Genomic DNA, 17,352 nt, shown 5'->3' with positions numbered 1-17,352 from the left:
CCTCCAATTCATATATCATCTTTCGAGGCGTGTGATCGAACCTCGTGCTTGTGCAGGGCTTGGCATTGAACATTCGACAGGATTTGTCACAAATTTTTTGTAGTAATTTTGTGTTTTGTGCGATTTTGATATTACCAACATATGTTTATTTTATTGATGTACTTTATATATCAAATGGAAAATTCTTGAACTTATTATAGCCCTTAAACTGCCAGCACCATTTGTGTTCAGACTAAATCATGCACTATAATTACATATGAATATACATACAGCAGCTCTATTTCGGGTACTTACCAGTGACCCGAAAAAAGGGTTCTCAAGCTAAGCTGAGACTCGTCAAGCAACAAGAAGACAGCTCTACAGACTACCCAGCAAGGCTGATGAAAATGGTGAGTGATATTCATCTAGACACTGCACAGGAGTACAAACAAAAATGCAAGATATATACATTACTGGAAAACTGAGGCTATCGCCTTTGTTTCTTCTGCAATGAGGCTGAAGACGGTCCTGCCTGAACCAAAAATTGCAAGATATACATTACAGAACTGCAAAACTAACAATTTTCATGATGCAGACACCAAAACAAAAAACACCATATTGGGTTCAGTGACACAAGGAATACCCAGCAGCTTTATAGAAGAAGCAGAAATATCATGAAGGCACAACTGTGTCCCTTAAAGAGTCCTATCACTGTGCTGACTGATGTGATAAGCATAAAAGACACAAAACAGAGAATACTTCACTTACAAATCGTGATAACTGTTCGTTGATGTAAGTCATTGATCTCAGCACTGCCTCGAGTGTGTCTTTTGTGAGTTGAAACTTGATTTCTGTCTCCGTTGGAGGAGCCTTGTTATAATCTTGCAGCTATCACATATGAAGGAATTGGAATCACGAAAAGGGCATGATATTTAAGTTTTAAAACAAAAGATGAGAACTGTAAACACAGACACTTCCTGGTGCATGCTTAATTAAAAAAAATATGGAAATATATTGAGAAGCATTCTACAAAAGTGCCCGTAATGAGTCAACCTAATGAAATCTTTAATAAATATATATAAAAGATGAATGCATCCTTAGCAGAGTGTAAAAGAGAGAAGGCTTTGCAGAGTATATATGAAGAACTTTATAACAAAGATAACCAAAAAAGTTTTATATGAAACTTCACTATGCAACCTTAGCGAAATCTAAAAGATAGAAGTCTGTGATTTCAAATCATCCTGTAATCTACGAACCTTTTAATGGCTGGCTGTCCCAGCAAGGACAGCGAGAATGACTATGTATCCATTAGGCTACTCATTATCCACTTACTCTTTCTTATATTGTGTGATGTTTTGGTCGATTAAGTGGAGCACCAATCATAGAAGTTCTTTTAATTCGCATACCTTAAGCGTAATAAGAGCCACTCGGCTCTCTGGCACTGCATTCTTGTTATCTATGGTCCATGTCATGAACTTTAGTTGGGGAAGAGTTCCCTACAGCAAGTTTATACATCAACATAGATTAGCAGCACAGCTTCCTTTAGTAGAAAATGAACTTTTATGAACTTGACCACTGCGTCACATTCTGGAGTGGAACTTGAGTGAATTATGAGAAAACAACAGAAGGAAGAAATAAGTATGTTACTTCAATATTCTACACTAATGGACAAGTGACCCGATTACGGAGGCAGCATGAATAAATGTCAAAACATCTCAATGAGTAGACAAAAAAGTGGTTAAGGAGTGGGGAAGATAATTTTCCATCAGAAAATTATTTCAAAAGGGAAAGGAAGAAAATTTCTTTATAAAATAGCATACCAGAGTGTCAGTGGGGAAAGCATCATTTTTAAGAGTTAACGTTGATGGAAAACTCAACATGTTTCTTTCAGCAGCAATCGAAGTATGGCCTCCAAGATTATGATTGTTCAATTGAGTAACAGGAAATTGTTGTGGCAATAATGACCCAGAAACCTCTGGTAAGGAAAACGATGACAACGGCGTCAGAAGTCCAGCATTAAGCTGATACGAGAAGCTTGTTTTTCCGAATAAACGCTGCCAGACATAAAATTGTTACAATTAAAGATGATAACAAAAATATGCCCAGCATATTATTGCTCATAATATGTTTGCAAGAATCACATGCGTCAAAGAGATTCTACAATTCATCATCACAAGAAGGATATCATATCCCATATTGTTTGAAATCAAGAAAAAAGATTACGTCTTCTTGGGATAGCTCTTCCTTCCACTGGTTCTGATGTTTCTGCAATGTTACAAGCAGCATCCTTTGCATTTCCAATGTCAGATCGGGTGGAAGCAGCTTCAAAATGTAATCACCGCCAAAACTCTTGTGCAAACACTTCATAAGAAGAGAACGAAGGCATGCCAGCACCTATGATCAACACTTAAGTATATGTCGAAATTTGATCAGAATCCTACCAATTGAACACTCTCAGCTAACCATTAATGGAGTAGAATCTACTCATGAAAGTTGTGAATCAAATATTCAATACCAAGCGGATTGAACGGACAATACAAACTATCCAAGACAATGCATGCAAGCCAACTTATCAAAACATGCCAGCTAATTATCAACAATTGAATTTCTGCCCTGTATGGTGCCACTAAAACTGTACCAAGCGAAATATGTTTTATTTTAAGTTGTGCATGGATGAGAGGATTAGACTGTTTGTGGGGAGGGATCTGAATAGTGGATTTGAATTGATACCATCTTGGAAGGATTTCAAAGCTGTCATAATCAACTGCATTTACGGTAGCGGTAGATTTGAAATTCATATCTTCGAATACCTCCATTCAAGTGGTTCATTCGAGAGGTGAGTAAAGAACATGCATAAAAAAGAGAAGCAAACCGAAAACAGTAACTCACTATCACACTACACTTTGTTCACAACACAGAGTTTTAACAAAATCTCAAACTCCAAGCCAGAAGACGTATTCTTGGATGGAACACAAGGTATAACACATCAAATACATATGTGGCTAATATGCAATATATTAAGGGAAAGCCCTTTAGAGTGACCACTTTTTTTATCTAGGTTCTTAAAACGTAGAGATCAAAATATATTTCTTTTGACTAAAACACATGATATCATACCTGAATTATGTTGTTGGATCAAACAAGATTTACTGGGAAGGGAACAATAATCACTTACCGGGTCAAGGTCGGTGAGAAGGGGGAGCCTGAGAAGGGACTGAAGGGAAGACTTTTGTGGAGCGGAAAGACCAGTTTTGCGGGTCTGCCATAGCATTTCAAGCAAGTTTTCAATCTCTTCCTCCGACTTCAAGCCCACCAGCTTGTGCAGATGCCTGTACAAAGTGCCATCCTCCATAGCTATTTGAAGCATTTCATCCCCCTGAACCTTGAATGAAACGGGTTACAGCTCCACAGAACCGACTGCCCACAATTTCACGAGGCGAACAGGTGCGCCAAATCACAGATTCAAAGAGACGAAGGAAAAAAAAAGTTATTTTTAAGATCAATTCGTCCAAGCAAATAACTTTTTATCTGAATAAAAAAACCTCATATGCTTGAAATATGTGATACAATCTATTGCATCATAATATTTTAAAAAACGGATGTCATTTTTTAAAAAAAAAACGTATATACATAGAAGTTCATTTTTCAAAATTTCCCGAGGAGGCGTCGACCAATAAGGCTGTCATGTATGTTGATAGTTCAACTAAGTTCTGGTGGCAAACCAAAAGACGTAAAGAACACAAAACTAAAAAAACGTATATAGATAGAAATTTATTTTTCAAAATTTCCCGACCAATTATTCCAGTGCACGGGTTTGAAAAACCAGCCTCTTAGATTTATGACAAATTTTATTTTGTATGTTTTGATAAATATTTTTTTAAATAAAAAAATCTAATAATATTGATAAAAAGAATAATACTAAATATGTAATAATAATAAAAAATAAATACATCTAAAATGTATAAATCTATGGATTTTTTATATATACAACAGAATAAAAACATTCGGAACTCCAAAATGATTTGACATAAAAGAATGAGAGCGAAAAATTATTTATCACAAACTCATGAAATTATTTGGCCAACGCTGCGTGTGGCGTCTCTGGTTAACATAATATCGTCTCAATTTCTGTTGCTATAGAATCTATGACATAATCTGAAATGGCAAATTTCGGTTGAATCGAGTCTAGAGTTAAACTAGATGTCTTCAAGATGAATTTGTTTCACACACATTGTTTATAGCATATGACAATTGTCTCTCAAGACATAACGATTTTCTTCTTGTATTAATATCATTTTAAATCACAAGAACAAAGAACTTTGGAATACTTTTGAACTATCTATATAGTATAAATCACGACAAATGCACCAATATATGCTTCTATTTGCAATTGATTGTGATGAAATATTTTTGTTGGTGTGTGTGATTATGGAAATAAGGACTTTTTTATATGCAAAGTATTGACACCAAGGGTTATAGTTTAATCACATGAAAGGACATTCGTGCAAAGAGGGACCATTATTTTGGATATTAACATAGCTTATATGAAGAGACCTTCTAAAATCACCCGAACTCATATGAAGAGTTATCTTTCTGGACAATTCGAAATTCTGGTGTGAATTTGTGACGACATCTGGTCCGACAATTGTTGCTACAAAATTTGGAACAATTATCTAATCCTTGCAAAATTTCTCTCCGAAATTTTGTCCTGAATTGATCCACCGTTGGATGCACCTAGGTTTGTGTTCGCACACAAATCAAGACATTTTAGTGCAAATTGGAACTTTGATTTGCATTATCCAGCACATTGTTTGAAAAGTCTCAAGCCCAAAACAATCAAATATAGAATGATTGGGTCATGCCATAATTTTCATTCACCATATAAACAAAGCTCAAATTCCAGTAGCGAATTCGAATTACAGCATATATTACACGTATCATTGTCTAAAAGTTATTATTGTTAGTTTTTTGGAAAGTTCAATCATATATTTTTAAGAAGGTTAATCTTTATTTATTAATCATAAAAAGGAACTTCAATATAATAAGTCACCATGTCACGCGTGATTACAAACTTCATAAACATAGGAGTTGCATTAAAATCCTTAAAATTTTCTACGATTGAAGAAGGTTTTTCGAGCAATTTCGTGAGCCGCGCGCTTATTTGCAGTTCGTGGACAGTGTTTGATTGATGCAAAATGTGCTTGTGAACAGCAGCTTCACACGACTTCGACAATAAGATCGACCATAGAAAAAGACGCTGGAACTTGACCACAAAAGTGCATATGTTTTCACAATCCACTTTGTCCATCCAAATTGGACTGCTTGCAAAACACCTTCCTTCGTTGCCAGAGAAACGCCTGCCATCGACGAATAAAGCATGTATGTGATGATCTCTGCCTTCTATGTCAGCAAAAACTTTAAATGGGGTGGGGACAAAAATTATTAACACGTTTTTTGCAGGCTTGGAAAGTTGGCAAAGTTGACTAATAATTCAGACGGAATTAGAATACGTGTTTTTAACGCGTATTCACACGGTCAAGAGGCTCTATAAATAGAGCTCTCCCTTCATTCTGAAATTATCCCTTCTTCGAATTTTCTCTCATCTTATAAGCATCTGAGTGCTTAGTTCTATAATATTTGTGAGGTGTTTTGTTATCCTGTATTAAGAGAGGGTGTATTCTCTTTGGAAACACAGTGAGTGAGTTGTACACCACAAAATATTATAGTTGAGTTCTTTTCATCTTGCTCGTGGTTTTTACCCTAATAATTTTTAGGGGTTTTTCACGTAAATCTCGGTGTCCAGTTTATTCTTTATTTTCGGGTTTTATTATCTCAAATTCCGCACGTGGGACCAACAAGTGGTATCAGAGCCTTGGTTTAAAATTTCTTAAAATTCTGAGTATGCTCTGTGGTTGCACCCTAGACTGATCTTCCACATCAAAAAAGATTTTTTTGAGATTTTTTATTTAAGGCGGGATTATTTTGTCCAGTCTACTAAATTGTTGTAGACATAATGGCGGGAAGGTATGAGATAACAAAGTTCAACGGAAGCAATTTTATACTGTGAAAAATAAAGATACAAGCAGTTTTAAGAAAGAAAAATTGATTGGCGGCTATTGGAGATAGACCGGTGGAGATTGCGGATGATGGAAAGTGGAATGAGATGAATGATAATGTTGTTGCTAATTTACACTTAGCTATAGCTGACGAAGTTTTGTCAAGTATCTCTGAGATAAAAACAGCCAAAGTTATCTGGGATACTCTGACAAAGATGTACGAGGTCAAGTCGCTACACAACATGATTTTCCTAAAGAGAAGGCTTTATACTCTTCGGATGGCGGAATCTTCATCGATGACCGACCATATCAACACACTCAATACTCTATTTGCTCAACTCACTTCCATGGGGCATAAAATAGGGAAAAATGAACGTGCGGAGCTTCTACTTCAAAGTCTACCAGATTCATATGATCAACTTATCATCAACATTACCAACAATATTCTTATGGACTTTCTAAGATTTGACGATGTCTTAACTGCGGTTCTCGACGAAGAAAGCCGGCGCAAGAATAAGGAAGATAGATTGGTAACTTCGAAGCAGGCAGAGGCTTTGCCGATGATAAGAGGTAGAATTATGGACCGTGACTCCAGTGGGAGTCAAAGACAAGGTAGATCAAAGTCGAGAAGTAAGAAGAAAAATATTTACTGTTTTAAATGTGGCGGTAAAGGGCACTTCAAGAGAGAGTGTACGAGTATCGATAAAAGTTCTCAAGGAAATGTCGCCAGTACTTCAGGCAATGGTGAAATATTATTCAGCGAAGCAGCAACAGTTGCAGAAGGTAGACACAAATTTTGTGACACATGTATTATGGATTCAGGAGCGACGTGGCATATGACGTCTCGGAGAGAATGGTTTGATCATTATGAACCAGTCTCAGGAGGATCTGTATTCATGAGAAATGATTATGCCTTGGAAATCGCTGGGGTCGGTACTATCAAAATTAAAATGTTTGATGGCACCATTCGCACCATCCAGGAGGTACGACATGTGAAAGGACTGACGAAGAATATTTTGTCTTTGGGGCAATTGGATGACATCGGGTGCAAAACTCGTATCGAGAACGAGATCATGAAAATTGTGAAAGGCGCGCTTGTGGTTATGAAGGAGGAAAAAGTTGCTGCAAATATGTATGTACTTTTGGGAGAAACACACAAAGAGGCAGAACTAGCTGTTGCATCAATTAGTTCAGGAGAAGAATTAACAATGTTATGGCATAGAAAGCTCGGGCATATGTCAGAATGGGGGTTGAAAATTCTCTCAGAACGGAAGCTGTTGTCGGGACTTACAAAAGTGTCACTACCCTTTTGTGAGCACTGTGTTACCAGTAAACAACACAGATTAAAGTTTGGCACTTCTACTGCCAGGAGCAAAAGCATATTCGAGTTGATTCATTCGGATGTTTGGCAAGCACCGGTTGTATCCCTAGGAGGAGCGAGATACTTTGTCTCGTTCATTGATGATTTCTCTAGGAGATGTTGGGTGTATCCAATCAAGAAGAAATCAGATGTTTTCCAAGTCTTCAAAGATTTCAAAGCGCGGGTTGAACGTGATTCTGAAAAGAAAATCAAGTGTCTGAGGACTGAAAATGGAGGAGAATATATCAGTGACGAGTTTGATGCATTTTGTCAGTATGAGGGCATCAAAAGACAGTTCACGACGGCTTACACACCTCAACAGAATGGAGTGGCAGAGCGGATGAACAAGACCTTGTTGGACAGAACAAGAGCTATGTTGAGGACTGCGGGTCTAGAAAAGTCATTTTGGGCGGAAACAGTCAAAACCGCTTGTTATATTATCAATCGTTCTCCTTCAGTGGCGATTGATCTGAAGACTCCGATGGAGATGTGGACCGGGAAGCCGACAGATTATTCTCATTTGCATACATTTGGAAGTCATGTGTACGTTCTGTACAATGAGCAATAAAGATCAAAGTTGGATTCGAAATCCAGAAAATGTATCTTCTTGGGTTATGCTGATGGAGTAAAGGGGTTTCGCTTATGGGATCCTACTGTTCACAAGCTTGTCATCAGCAGGGATGTTATCTTCGAGGAAGATAAAGTAAAGGGAGACAAAGGCACACTGAATTCAGAAACTACTATATTTCAGGTGGAGAATAAGACAGACGAATGTCAAGTTTCTTGTGAAGCAGTACCAGAGCACGAAGAACAAGAACATGTTGAGTCTGAAGTTTCCAATGTGAGGCAGTCAACTCGAGACAGAAGACCACCAGTTTGGCTTGCAGATTATGTCACTGAAAGTAACATTGCATATTGTCTATTATCAGAGGATGGTGAGCCATCGAGTTTCCACGAGGCTACTCAAAGCTCGGATGTATCTTTGTGGATTATAGCAATGCAAGAAGAATTGGAGGCATTAGACAGGAATAAAATTTGGGATCTTGTTACACTACCACGAGGGAGGAAAGCCATCGGTAACAGATGGGTCTATAAGATCAAGCGAGATGGCAATATCCAAGTGGAGCGGTATCGTGCTAGATTGGTGGTAAAAGGGTATGCTCAGAAAGAAGGCATTGACTTCAATGAGATATTTTCTCCTGTGGTTCGACTTACAACAGTCAGAGTGGTGTTGGCATTGTGTGCGGTGTTTGACCTACATCTAGAACAGCTAGATGTGAAAACGGCGTTTCTTCATGGAGATCTTGAAGAAGAAATCTATATGCTCCAGCCAGAAGGTTTTGCGGAAAAAGGCAAAGAGAACTTGGTTTGCAGGTTGAAGAAATCTCTGTACGGTCTCAAACAGGCGCCGAGGTGTTGGTACAAGAGATTTGATTCCTATATCATGAGCCTTGGATACAACAGACTGAGTGCAGACCTTTGTACATATTTCAAGAGGTCTGGTGATGATTATACTATTTTGCTGTTGTATGTGGACGACATGTTGGTAACATGCCCCAACAAAGATCATGTCCAAGGATTTAAGGCACAGTTGGCTAGGGAATTTGATATGAAGGACTTGGGACCAGCAAACAAGATTCTAGGGATGCAAGTTCACCGAGACAGAAGTAACAGAAAGATTTGGCTTTCCCAGAAAAATTATTTGAAGAAAGTCTTGCAACGCTTCAACATGCAAGATAGCAAGCCAATATCGACCCCACTTCTTGTTAACTTCAAGTCATCCTCTGAGATGTGTCCTAGCAGTGAAGCAGAGAAGATGGAGATGTCTCGAGTACCATATGCATCAGCAGTGGGAAGTTTGATGTTCGCCATGATCTATACAAGACCGGAGATTGCTCAAGCAGTGGGAGCAGTTAGTCGGTATATGGCGAATCCTGGACGAAAGCATTGGAGCACTGTTAAGAGGATCCTTAGATACATTAAAGGTACCTCGAATGCTGCATTATGTTATGGAGGATCGGATTTTACACTCAGGGGCTTTGTCGATTCAGATTATGCAGGTGATCCTGATAAAAGGAAATCTACTACTGGTTATGTGTTTACACTTGCAGGGGAGCAGTAAGCTGGGTTTCAAAACTGCAGACAGTTGTGGCGTTATCTACAACAGAGGCAGAATACATGGCAGCTACTCAAGGTTGCAAGGAGGCAATATGGATCAAAAGGTTATTGGAGGAGATCGGGCACAAACAAGAAAATGTTCCTTTATTTTGTGACAGTCAGAGTGCCTTGCACATCGCAAGGAATCCAGCCTTTCATTCCAGGACGAAACACATTGGAGTTCAATTTCACTTTGTGAGGGAAGTAGTAGAGGAAGGAAGCGTGGATATGCAGAAGATCTATACGAAAGAAAACATAGCTGATTTTCTGACCAAGCCAGTGAACACTGATAAGTTTGAGTGGTGTAGATCCTCAAGTCGCCTAGCAGAAACGTAAGCAGTAGGGGAATGACAAGATTGAAAGGATGTGTGGAGATGTGTTTGATTCTCAATCCGATCTCCAAGTGGGAGAAATGTCGGCAAAAACATTAAATGGGGTGGGGACAAAAATTATTAACACGTTTTTTGCAAGCTTGGAAAGTTGGCAAAGTTGACTAATAACTCAGACGGAATTAGAATACGCGTTTTTAACGCGTATTCATACGGTCAAGAGGCTCTATAAATAGAGCTCCCCCCTTCATTCTGAAATTATCCCTTCTTCGAGTTTTCTCTCATCTTATAAGCATCTGAGTGCTTAGTTCTATAATATTTGTGAGGTGTTTTGTTATCCTATATTAAGAGAGGGTGTGTTCTCTTTGGAAACACAGTGAGTGAGTTGTACACCACAAAATATTATAGTGGAATTCTTTTCATCTTGTCCGTGGTTTTTACCCCAATAATTTTTAGGGGTTTTCCACGTAAATCTCGGTGTCAAGTTTATTCTTTATTTTCGGGTTTTATTATCTCAAATTCCGCACGTGGGACCAACATTCTAGACCCACACTAAACATATCACTTGAATCAGCCACTGCTGCATCTACACTCACTTTAAGAACTTTAGCAGGCAATGGTAGCCAAATAGGATTGTGACTTATGAGTTATCGAAGGGCAAGCTTAGTATAGATTGTGGTAGTAGAAGATAGCTAGTTGCTGCTTTTCCCACCCTAGCAATTACATCTTCCTTTGATATTTGTTTTCCTGTAAAAAATATTTTGTTTCGTTCTCCCCACCCACTCCAACAGACCACCACAAAAATCTGAAAATCATCCCTTTTGTCATTCTCTAAAACCTAGCTAAACAAGTATTGAAAAAAGCCTCCTCGAGAATCGTTCGAACTGAGTTTTTCCATATTTTACGAGGCTCCTTGTAAATACTACCTATTTCATAAAGTGTTTTTCTCTTTATTTCAATATCATTATATCATGTGAGTCTCTCACATTTTTCATATAAATTGACATATATATTGATGATTTAATACTAACATTTGACCACACCATAAGAACAAAAATACTCCAAATATAACATAGAATAATCCGATTGGACTACTGCACAAGATAGCGAGGAAGATGGAAGGCATTGAAAAACCTTTCGCAGTCTTACTCGTGTGTAGTTTAAAGATAATGGTTGACTGTGTGGAACTTAACTAAATTGGACAAATTTTAGCAACAATTAAGCTGTTACGTTTGAAAGCTAAAATTGTACATTAGTAGAATTTCCTTGATTTACTTCGCATATTCAATGAAGTCATATGTAGATAATTGCCGAAGTAGACGCACGTGAAGTAATAGGGTACCATTTTACTTCGTATTATAACCGAAGCCATATCCAAGAAATTAGCGAAGTCTTTGGCCGGTTCAATGAGGGAAAACCGATTTGGAATTAAACCAATGCCGAAGTAAAACGTCTTATACTTCATCGATTTTGTAAAGTGCAGAAGTAATAGCTCATATATAATTTCATAGTTTATATTGATTGACGAAGTGAATGTTTTGTATAACTTCAAAGGTTTTGTATTTTGGTGAAGTAATTGATGCGAACGACTTCGTTGTTATGGAAATATGATGGAGTAAATATATTCTATAACTTCGCCATAATTTTTATTTGTTGAAGTATTTGGTATTTTGTTACTTCACAATTTACATTTAGTGACGAAGTAGTCGATTTAAAAGACTTCATTTTTTTGTATAATAGTGCAGTAATTAAGAAAGAACAACTTCACAATTATTGAGTTGTGGTGAAGTAAATTTTTTCTTTAACTGCTGACATAGCGAACAGCACACAAGATGCATAGGTAAGAAATCAACTTATAATTTTATTGAGGACAACATTTCATGAAATAGAAGCCAAGGTTCCTGATGTCCAAATTGAAGCAAAAGATATACAAGAACAAATTCAACTATCCAGAAGCTAAAAATATATGGAGCACCAATCACAATATATCAACCTGTTCTCCTGCCAGTAGATCTGGGGTGTTTTCAATTACTAAAGGTTCTTGCTTCATAGGTTCAGGGTAAGACACCTCACAACCTGCAATATGCGAGAAAAATAACAAAATCAATTCAACTGAATACAAGTGGCAAGAGCTCAATGTCAAATGAAGTATGGTGGTAAAACACTCTCCTGCTATGGAAAGACCCAAGTTCTAATCATGAACTTTGAAGCAACTACCATGCGACTAAAGATCCCATACCAGTAGCATGTTACCCTAAAATTGTTTGCTAAGTTTCAAGGCAGCCAGTTCACATTGGAAATCCATAGAGTAGGTCTATGGGTATAATATCCTGGAGTTGATGAACTAACATAAAGATGTTTGCTAAGATGAGTATAATAAACTATGAATATGGGAAACTGATTGTCGGATGGCACAACTCCATCTAGCTAAATATAATTTATTGATTTACATGCCATAATAAAAATCAAACAAGGAGCCGAATACAAAAGAGTTTCATGCAATTCCATAACTAAAAAATTGGGACATGATGCAGCAAAAGACTCATGTTAAACTCCCGTGTATATATTGTATTTCACACATCCCAAATCAAATTCAAAAATTACAACATGTCAGAAAGACAAGTGTCAAATTCCTTACATAAAGGAGAGGTGAAAGCAAAAAACCCTGCAGCGAAATCGAGGAGTCCTCCCACCTCAACCCCAGCATGCTGAACCAAGTTGTGTATAAATTTGCGTAGAATAAGAAAGAAGCACAATTGGAACATGGAAGGAACAATATAGCAATATTCAGAACTTCTCATCCGCTAATTCCTACCCAAACATCCATGAGTTTGCAAAGCATAGTTAGCAAATGTCACGTTCTTGGGATATAAATATCAGGGTTTCAGAGCTGATATTTTCAAATGTAACAGATAAGTTACATTTAACAATTCGTAAAGACAGTTTAAGCACGAGACCTCCACAGAAACTCTATGCATCAATGTTATAGAGAGTTCTAAATTTTAGTAAAGTGATCATGATCAGGAAAACAACACAGTGCAAAAGGCGATAGTTGAACAAAAGTAGCAATGAGCTGAACTTTTAAAGCTCATCATCCTCAAACAAGTCCTCGAATCGAAATAAACTCCAATAAAAATCCGCAAGTCAACTCAAAGCAGGTGCGAATTTGATTGTGATTGTCTTTTAAGGGCAGAAAATATCAGATCAGAAAAGTTCAACATGAAATTGAAACATTTCCCATTGTAGAATGATTCACTACTCACCCCCAACAATTAACTGAAAGAGTCCAGAACAGGGCCCTTAAAATTTCTGTTAAGAATGTCACGTCTCAGACAAATCTACAGCGAGACAAATCTACAAACACAATGTGCAATAGCTATTTAAAATAAGATCTTTTCACTATTAGAATATTTCGGTATCCATTATACTCCAAATTTACATTTAAAGTAGCGGAAATAGCCCTATATTTCAACCTTAATGAATCCATAATATCAGAAACTGACTCGTTTTCTGGTTCATAAATTGGGTACCTGTGAAGCAACTCATCCATCTGCTTGATGGTCTTCTGGATCCTGACAGAAAAGCAAGCTGGGTCAATCCGGATTGCGGACTTCCAAACATTAATGCAGCCTCTGTAAAAGCCCAATTTCGCCAACTTCAAATCCGATTTTATCGGACAGAAACAAAAATAAAAGTAGAAATTGAGGTTATTTGTACTCAGAAGAGATAGATAAAACAATTTGAAATCAAGAACTTCACATTTTGAAGAAACTTTGTGTACATTGCGGGAAGACTTGGAAGCAAATCGGGTTTTATGGTGTTTGTTCAATTGAACCCTAGAGCATCCCATGTCGATCAACCGTTGTCAAGAATTCAGATACCTTCTACGGTGGTTTCTGCTCCGATACCGGTGATTGCAGGATCCGATTCTGGTGAGGAAAGAAGGATGATGGCTTTGGGGAAGAAAAATGGTTACGGGATTGAGTTTTGGGAAATAGTGTTGGCTTCAGTCAAAGGATGATTATTTTTTTATTTCATTAAATATAAATTTTAATTTTTTTTAATTTTTTATTTCATCAAAACTACCCGATCGAAATAAAATATTACAAAAAATTAGAAGTGAAGTCCGTGTTTTTTAAATTTTGAAATAAACAATAATGTCTTACTTCGCCGATGTTATTACCGAAGTTGATTGATATATACTACTTCATAATTAATAATTGCCGAAGTAATCAGTGGCGAAGTAAAAACCAAAAATTCTACTAGTGGCAGTTTGTTTGTTTTGTGGGTGGTCCGGGACTGGTGCTCCGAGACCCATCCCGAACCCGATTTTAGACCCGTTAGACTGGACTAAATCCATCTCACCAGAACGAGTTTAATACGAGGTCGGGTTTAAACTTAAACTATCATCATCCCTAAAAAAAACTGAACTCTTCACCATTTATCAAACATTAATCAATTTTAACAATTTCACCTCATTTTATCGTGTAGTGATTGGAATCATGCTTTGTACACTGCTATAAATAATTAGTTTTTGGGGGGCCCTGTAGCATAGAAGTCATTTCGGACAACAAAACTAAAATATTAGATTATTTTTCCGAAAATTTGTATTAATGTCAATTAACTAATTTAGTTGCAACACTGCACGTCTATCTTCAAATAATAATAATAATAATAATACATTTGACTGATTTATTTATTTTATATTTGTCGTAGCAACTAGACTAGTCTAGGGATACAATTGCACTCTCATTATTTTGGGCACAACTGCGTGCTGATGTATATATAATGATATTTCTATTGCGTAAAATTTAAACCAAACAAATCATAATGTTATCATTACCATATTATTTATATAGAGCTGTAAAGTTAGGTGGACAAAATTATCTATTAATAATTTTATATAATATTATTAATTGATATTAAAAAAATACTCTAATATGGTAGATTCAATATGATTGAAATTAGATTGGAGGTTTTCATTAGGTAGATGTATTTAGATAACTAATATAACCGCACACGTTCGCGTGCATATAATATACCTAGTATACCGACGCACGCGTTGCGTGCTTGTATATTATTTTTTATAATTCATTTGATTTATATTTAAATGAGGATCAAAATATAATTATAAGAAATAGCGAGGGACTACACTATAATTTTGATATAAAAATTAAAAAATAAATTGAAAAATAAAAGAATAAAAAAATGACCTCAGTGAGAATTGAACTTATAACCTAAACCCAAAAAACAATAACTCTATTTACTGAACTACATATAAGTTACATTAAATTATTAACATTTTATTAATATATATAATTATTAAAACAGACCATGACACCAAAGTTAGTTAATCTAAGTGTCTCAAACTTAATAAGATAGTATAGATATATTCAATATTATATGTTCCATATAAATCATATTTTTTTATTTTTCAAATTTCAAATAATTAGTTTAATTATGATGTTTATATGTAAAAATAATAATTTCTCAAATATTTAATTTAGTTATGACTTTTTACATCTAAAATAATATATAATTAATAAATAGAAAAGTTATTTATCCAATTTAGAATAGTCAGAAATTCTTCCAGCCAAACACAATTTAAGATATGAAATACACCGATCTTATTCCAGATTTGAATAATAATCACATTAATCCTAAGTCCTAACCCACGAAATAATTATAATACACCATAAGTTTCGAAAATAACTAATATCATCTTGATTAAATAATTTCCTAATTATTTATCAAAAAATCTTATAAAAAATTTTCGATTTTTTTATTTTATTTTATAAATACAATTATAGTACTTTTACGCAAAAATTACGCAGTGCAAAAAAATATTACAAACAAATAATAATTTGCACAACGTGAGAACGGGTTGTTTAATTGATTTTAAGTATTCATTATGTTTACACTTAAAAATAACTATTTTTTTTAGACCTTTTTATCAAATTAATTTATCCATTTTGTTTAATTTTTCTTATTTAAAACATATTAATTAACAAATATTAAAACATTTTGAAAATTACTTGACAAGCTAGGGTTGCTAATGATCAATTAATAGACTAGTCAAAGTAAAGCTTAGAAGGAATACGTCCGATGCTGTCTGAAGCCCAGACATACTTTTTCATATAGATATTTTAGTTAATTAAAATTAAATTAATAATTTGTCTATTTATCATTACTGGTGTGCAAAAAAATTTATTTGGTGGAACTTATTTATGAAGTGAATAAGATTGTAAATAGATTTAAAAAAAATAAATAAATTGGTAATCGATTTTTAAGAATGTCATTATATCAGGTTTGTTTTTTTTGTTTTTTTTTACAGGTAAAAAATCGGATTTATAAATAAAAAAATAATAATTGTAGTAAATTGATGTTCATTAAGATATTTTTTTAGTTGTAATTTATACATTTCTATTGCAATGTGTCGAGTGTCGAGTCAATTTAACAAATTATTGTTTACATTTTACAGAAAGAAAATTAAAATATAATTTTTAAAAGTTTTTTTTTTGACTAATTTGTTATGCAATAAGAAAATAAAATAAACAAAGGCTCTCCTTATACATAAATTATTTATAATGATATACAAGAAAATTATATCGATATTAAGACTTGTTTTTTTAAACAAATCAAGTTCATCGAAACTCGAAAGGTGATATGAAATATTTTTTAATGGTTTATGAATTTTTTTTTCTTTCGAAAAGCTATTATGATAATACCTACTTTTGTTGAATTCGAAATCAATATTATTTAATTTATTTGTTATTTGAACTTGCTGATAAGTTTTATTACAATTATTTTTAAATCCGAGATTTTGTTTTAAACTTGTGACTTCGATACGTGCCAAATATATTATAAGTCATCTTACGAAACATTTACTACTATTAATGAAATAATTAGTAACTTTAAAATTCGTTAAAATTAACAGATCTAACAAATCGAATGTGTTCGAGTCCTTCAATCTATGCACATTACAAGTATTTAAAATAAATCAAAAAATTGTGTGAGACAGTCTCACGATTCGTATTTTGTGAGACATATCTCTTATTTGGATCATCCATGAAAAATAATACTTTTATGCTAAGAGTATTACTTTTTATTGTGAATATCGGTAATGTTGACTCATCTCATAGATAAAAATTCGTGAAACCGTCTTACAAGATACATACTCTTAAAATTAAAGCCCGGAATCCCAGCAAATATCTTGTATATGTTGACGTCCAACGTGATCCAGAGACCACCTGACAAAATCTAACCTTACAAGCACTTTCACGTTTGGAGTCTTGCTCCAATCCAACTAAGGTATATTTGAGAATATGGAAATGATCAATTATTTTTTTTAAAAAATAAATTTTCCCAACTATATTTCGTATTATATCGTAAAAAACATAATAAAAATCATTTTAAAAAATAATGATTGACCAATATTAATAACAAAATACCCCTCCAACAACGAACAGCT

At 35.0% G+C, this 17,352-nt stretch overlaps 2 protein-coding genes across 3 annotated transcripts; both read right to left on the bottom strand.

The window, feature by feature from the left end:
• Positions 1-192: 192 nt before the first annotated feature.
• On the bottom strand, positions 193-3,519 carry LOC142546236 (uncharacterized). 2 transcript variants are annotated; one of them, XM_075653837.1, is made up of 6 exons: positions 3,155-3,519; positions 2,203-2,373; positions 1,800-2,033; positions 1,386-1,475; positions 739-867; positions 193-511 (listed from the first exon to the last, which is right to left on the bottom strand). In XM_075653837.1, exons 1-6 carry the CDS (start codon positions 3,344-3,346, stop codon positions 467-469), a joined length of 861 nt encoding a protein of 286 aa, XP_075509952.1. In that variant the 5' UTR covers positions 3,347-3,519; the 3' UTR covers positions 193-466. The 2 variants fall into 2 exon arrangements, with proteins under 2 accessions (XP_075509952.1, XP_075509953.1); XM_075653838.1 differs by having other exon boundaries at positions 197-511; positions 748-867; positions 3,155-3,517.
• An 8,201-nt stretch (positions 3,520-11,720) lies between these two features.
• Positions 11,721-13,876, bottom strand: LOC142546235 (uncharacterized). Its single transcript, XM_075653836.1, has 4 exons — positions 13,663-13,876; positions 13,412-13,536; positions 12,520-12,589; positions 11,721-11,957 (listed from the first exon to the last, which is right to left on the bottom strand). The coding sequence occupies exons 1-4, from the start codon at positions 13,729-13,731 to the stop codon at positions 11,928-11,930; spliced, it is 294 nt and encodes a 97-aa protein (XP_075509951.1). The 5' UTR covers positions 13,732-13,876; the 3' UTR covers positions 11,721-11,927.
• Positions 13,877-17,352: the final 3,476 nt, after the last annotated feature.

This window comes from Primulina tabacum, chromosome 5 (assembly GCF_025594145.1).
Source record: "Primulina tabacum isolate GXHZ01 chromosome 5, ASM2559414v2, whole genome shotgun sequence".
NCBI classification, from domain to species: Eukaryota; Viridiplantae; Streptophyta; class Magnoliopsida; order Lamiales; family Gesneriaceae; genus Primulina; species Primulina tabacum.
Note: the sequence above shows the minus strand (reverse complement) of the source record. Positions and strands in the feature narration are given on the sequence as shown.

Bases quoted from the DNA above. Each gene is read 5' to 3' on its own strand.
- LOC142546236 (XM_075653837.1), bottom strand. From the start codon at position 3,346: ATGCTTCAAATAGCTATGGAGGATGGCACTTTGTACAGGCATCTGCAC. The intron at 2,034-2,202 runs GTAATCTTTTTT...TATGTCTGGCAG, and splicing joins AAGAGCTATCCCAAGAAGAC to CGTTTATTCGGAAAAACAAG. The intron at 512-738 runs GTATTCTCTGTT...TTTTTGGTTCAG, and splicing joins TATCACGATTTGTAAGTGAA to GCAGGACCGTCTTCAGCCTC.
- LOC142546235 (XM_075653836.1), bottom strand. From the start codon at position 13,731: ATGGGATGCTCTAGGGTTCAATTGAACAAACACCATAAAACCCGATTT. The intron at 13,537-13,662 runs GTACACAAAGTT...TCGGATTTGAAG, and splicing joins CTTCCAAGTCTTCCCGCAAT to TTGGCGAAATTGGGCTTTTA. The intron at 11,958-12,519 runs GTAAGGAATTTG...CGCATATTGCAG, and splicing joins TGCTTTCACCTCTCCTTTAT to GTTGTGAGGTGTCTTACCCT.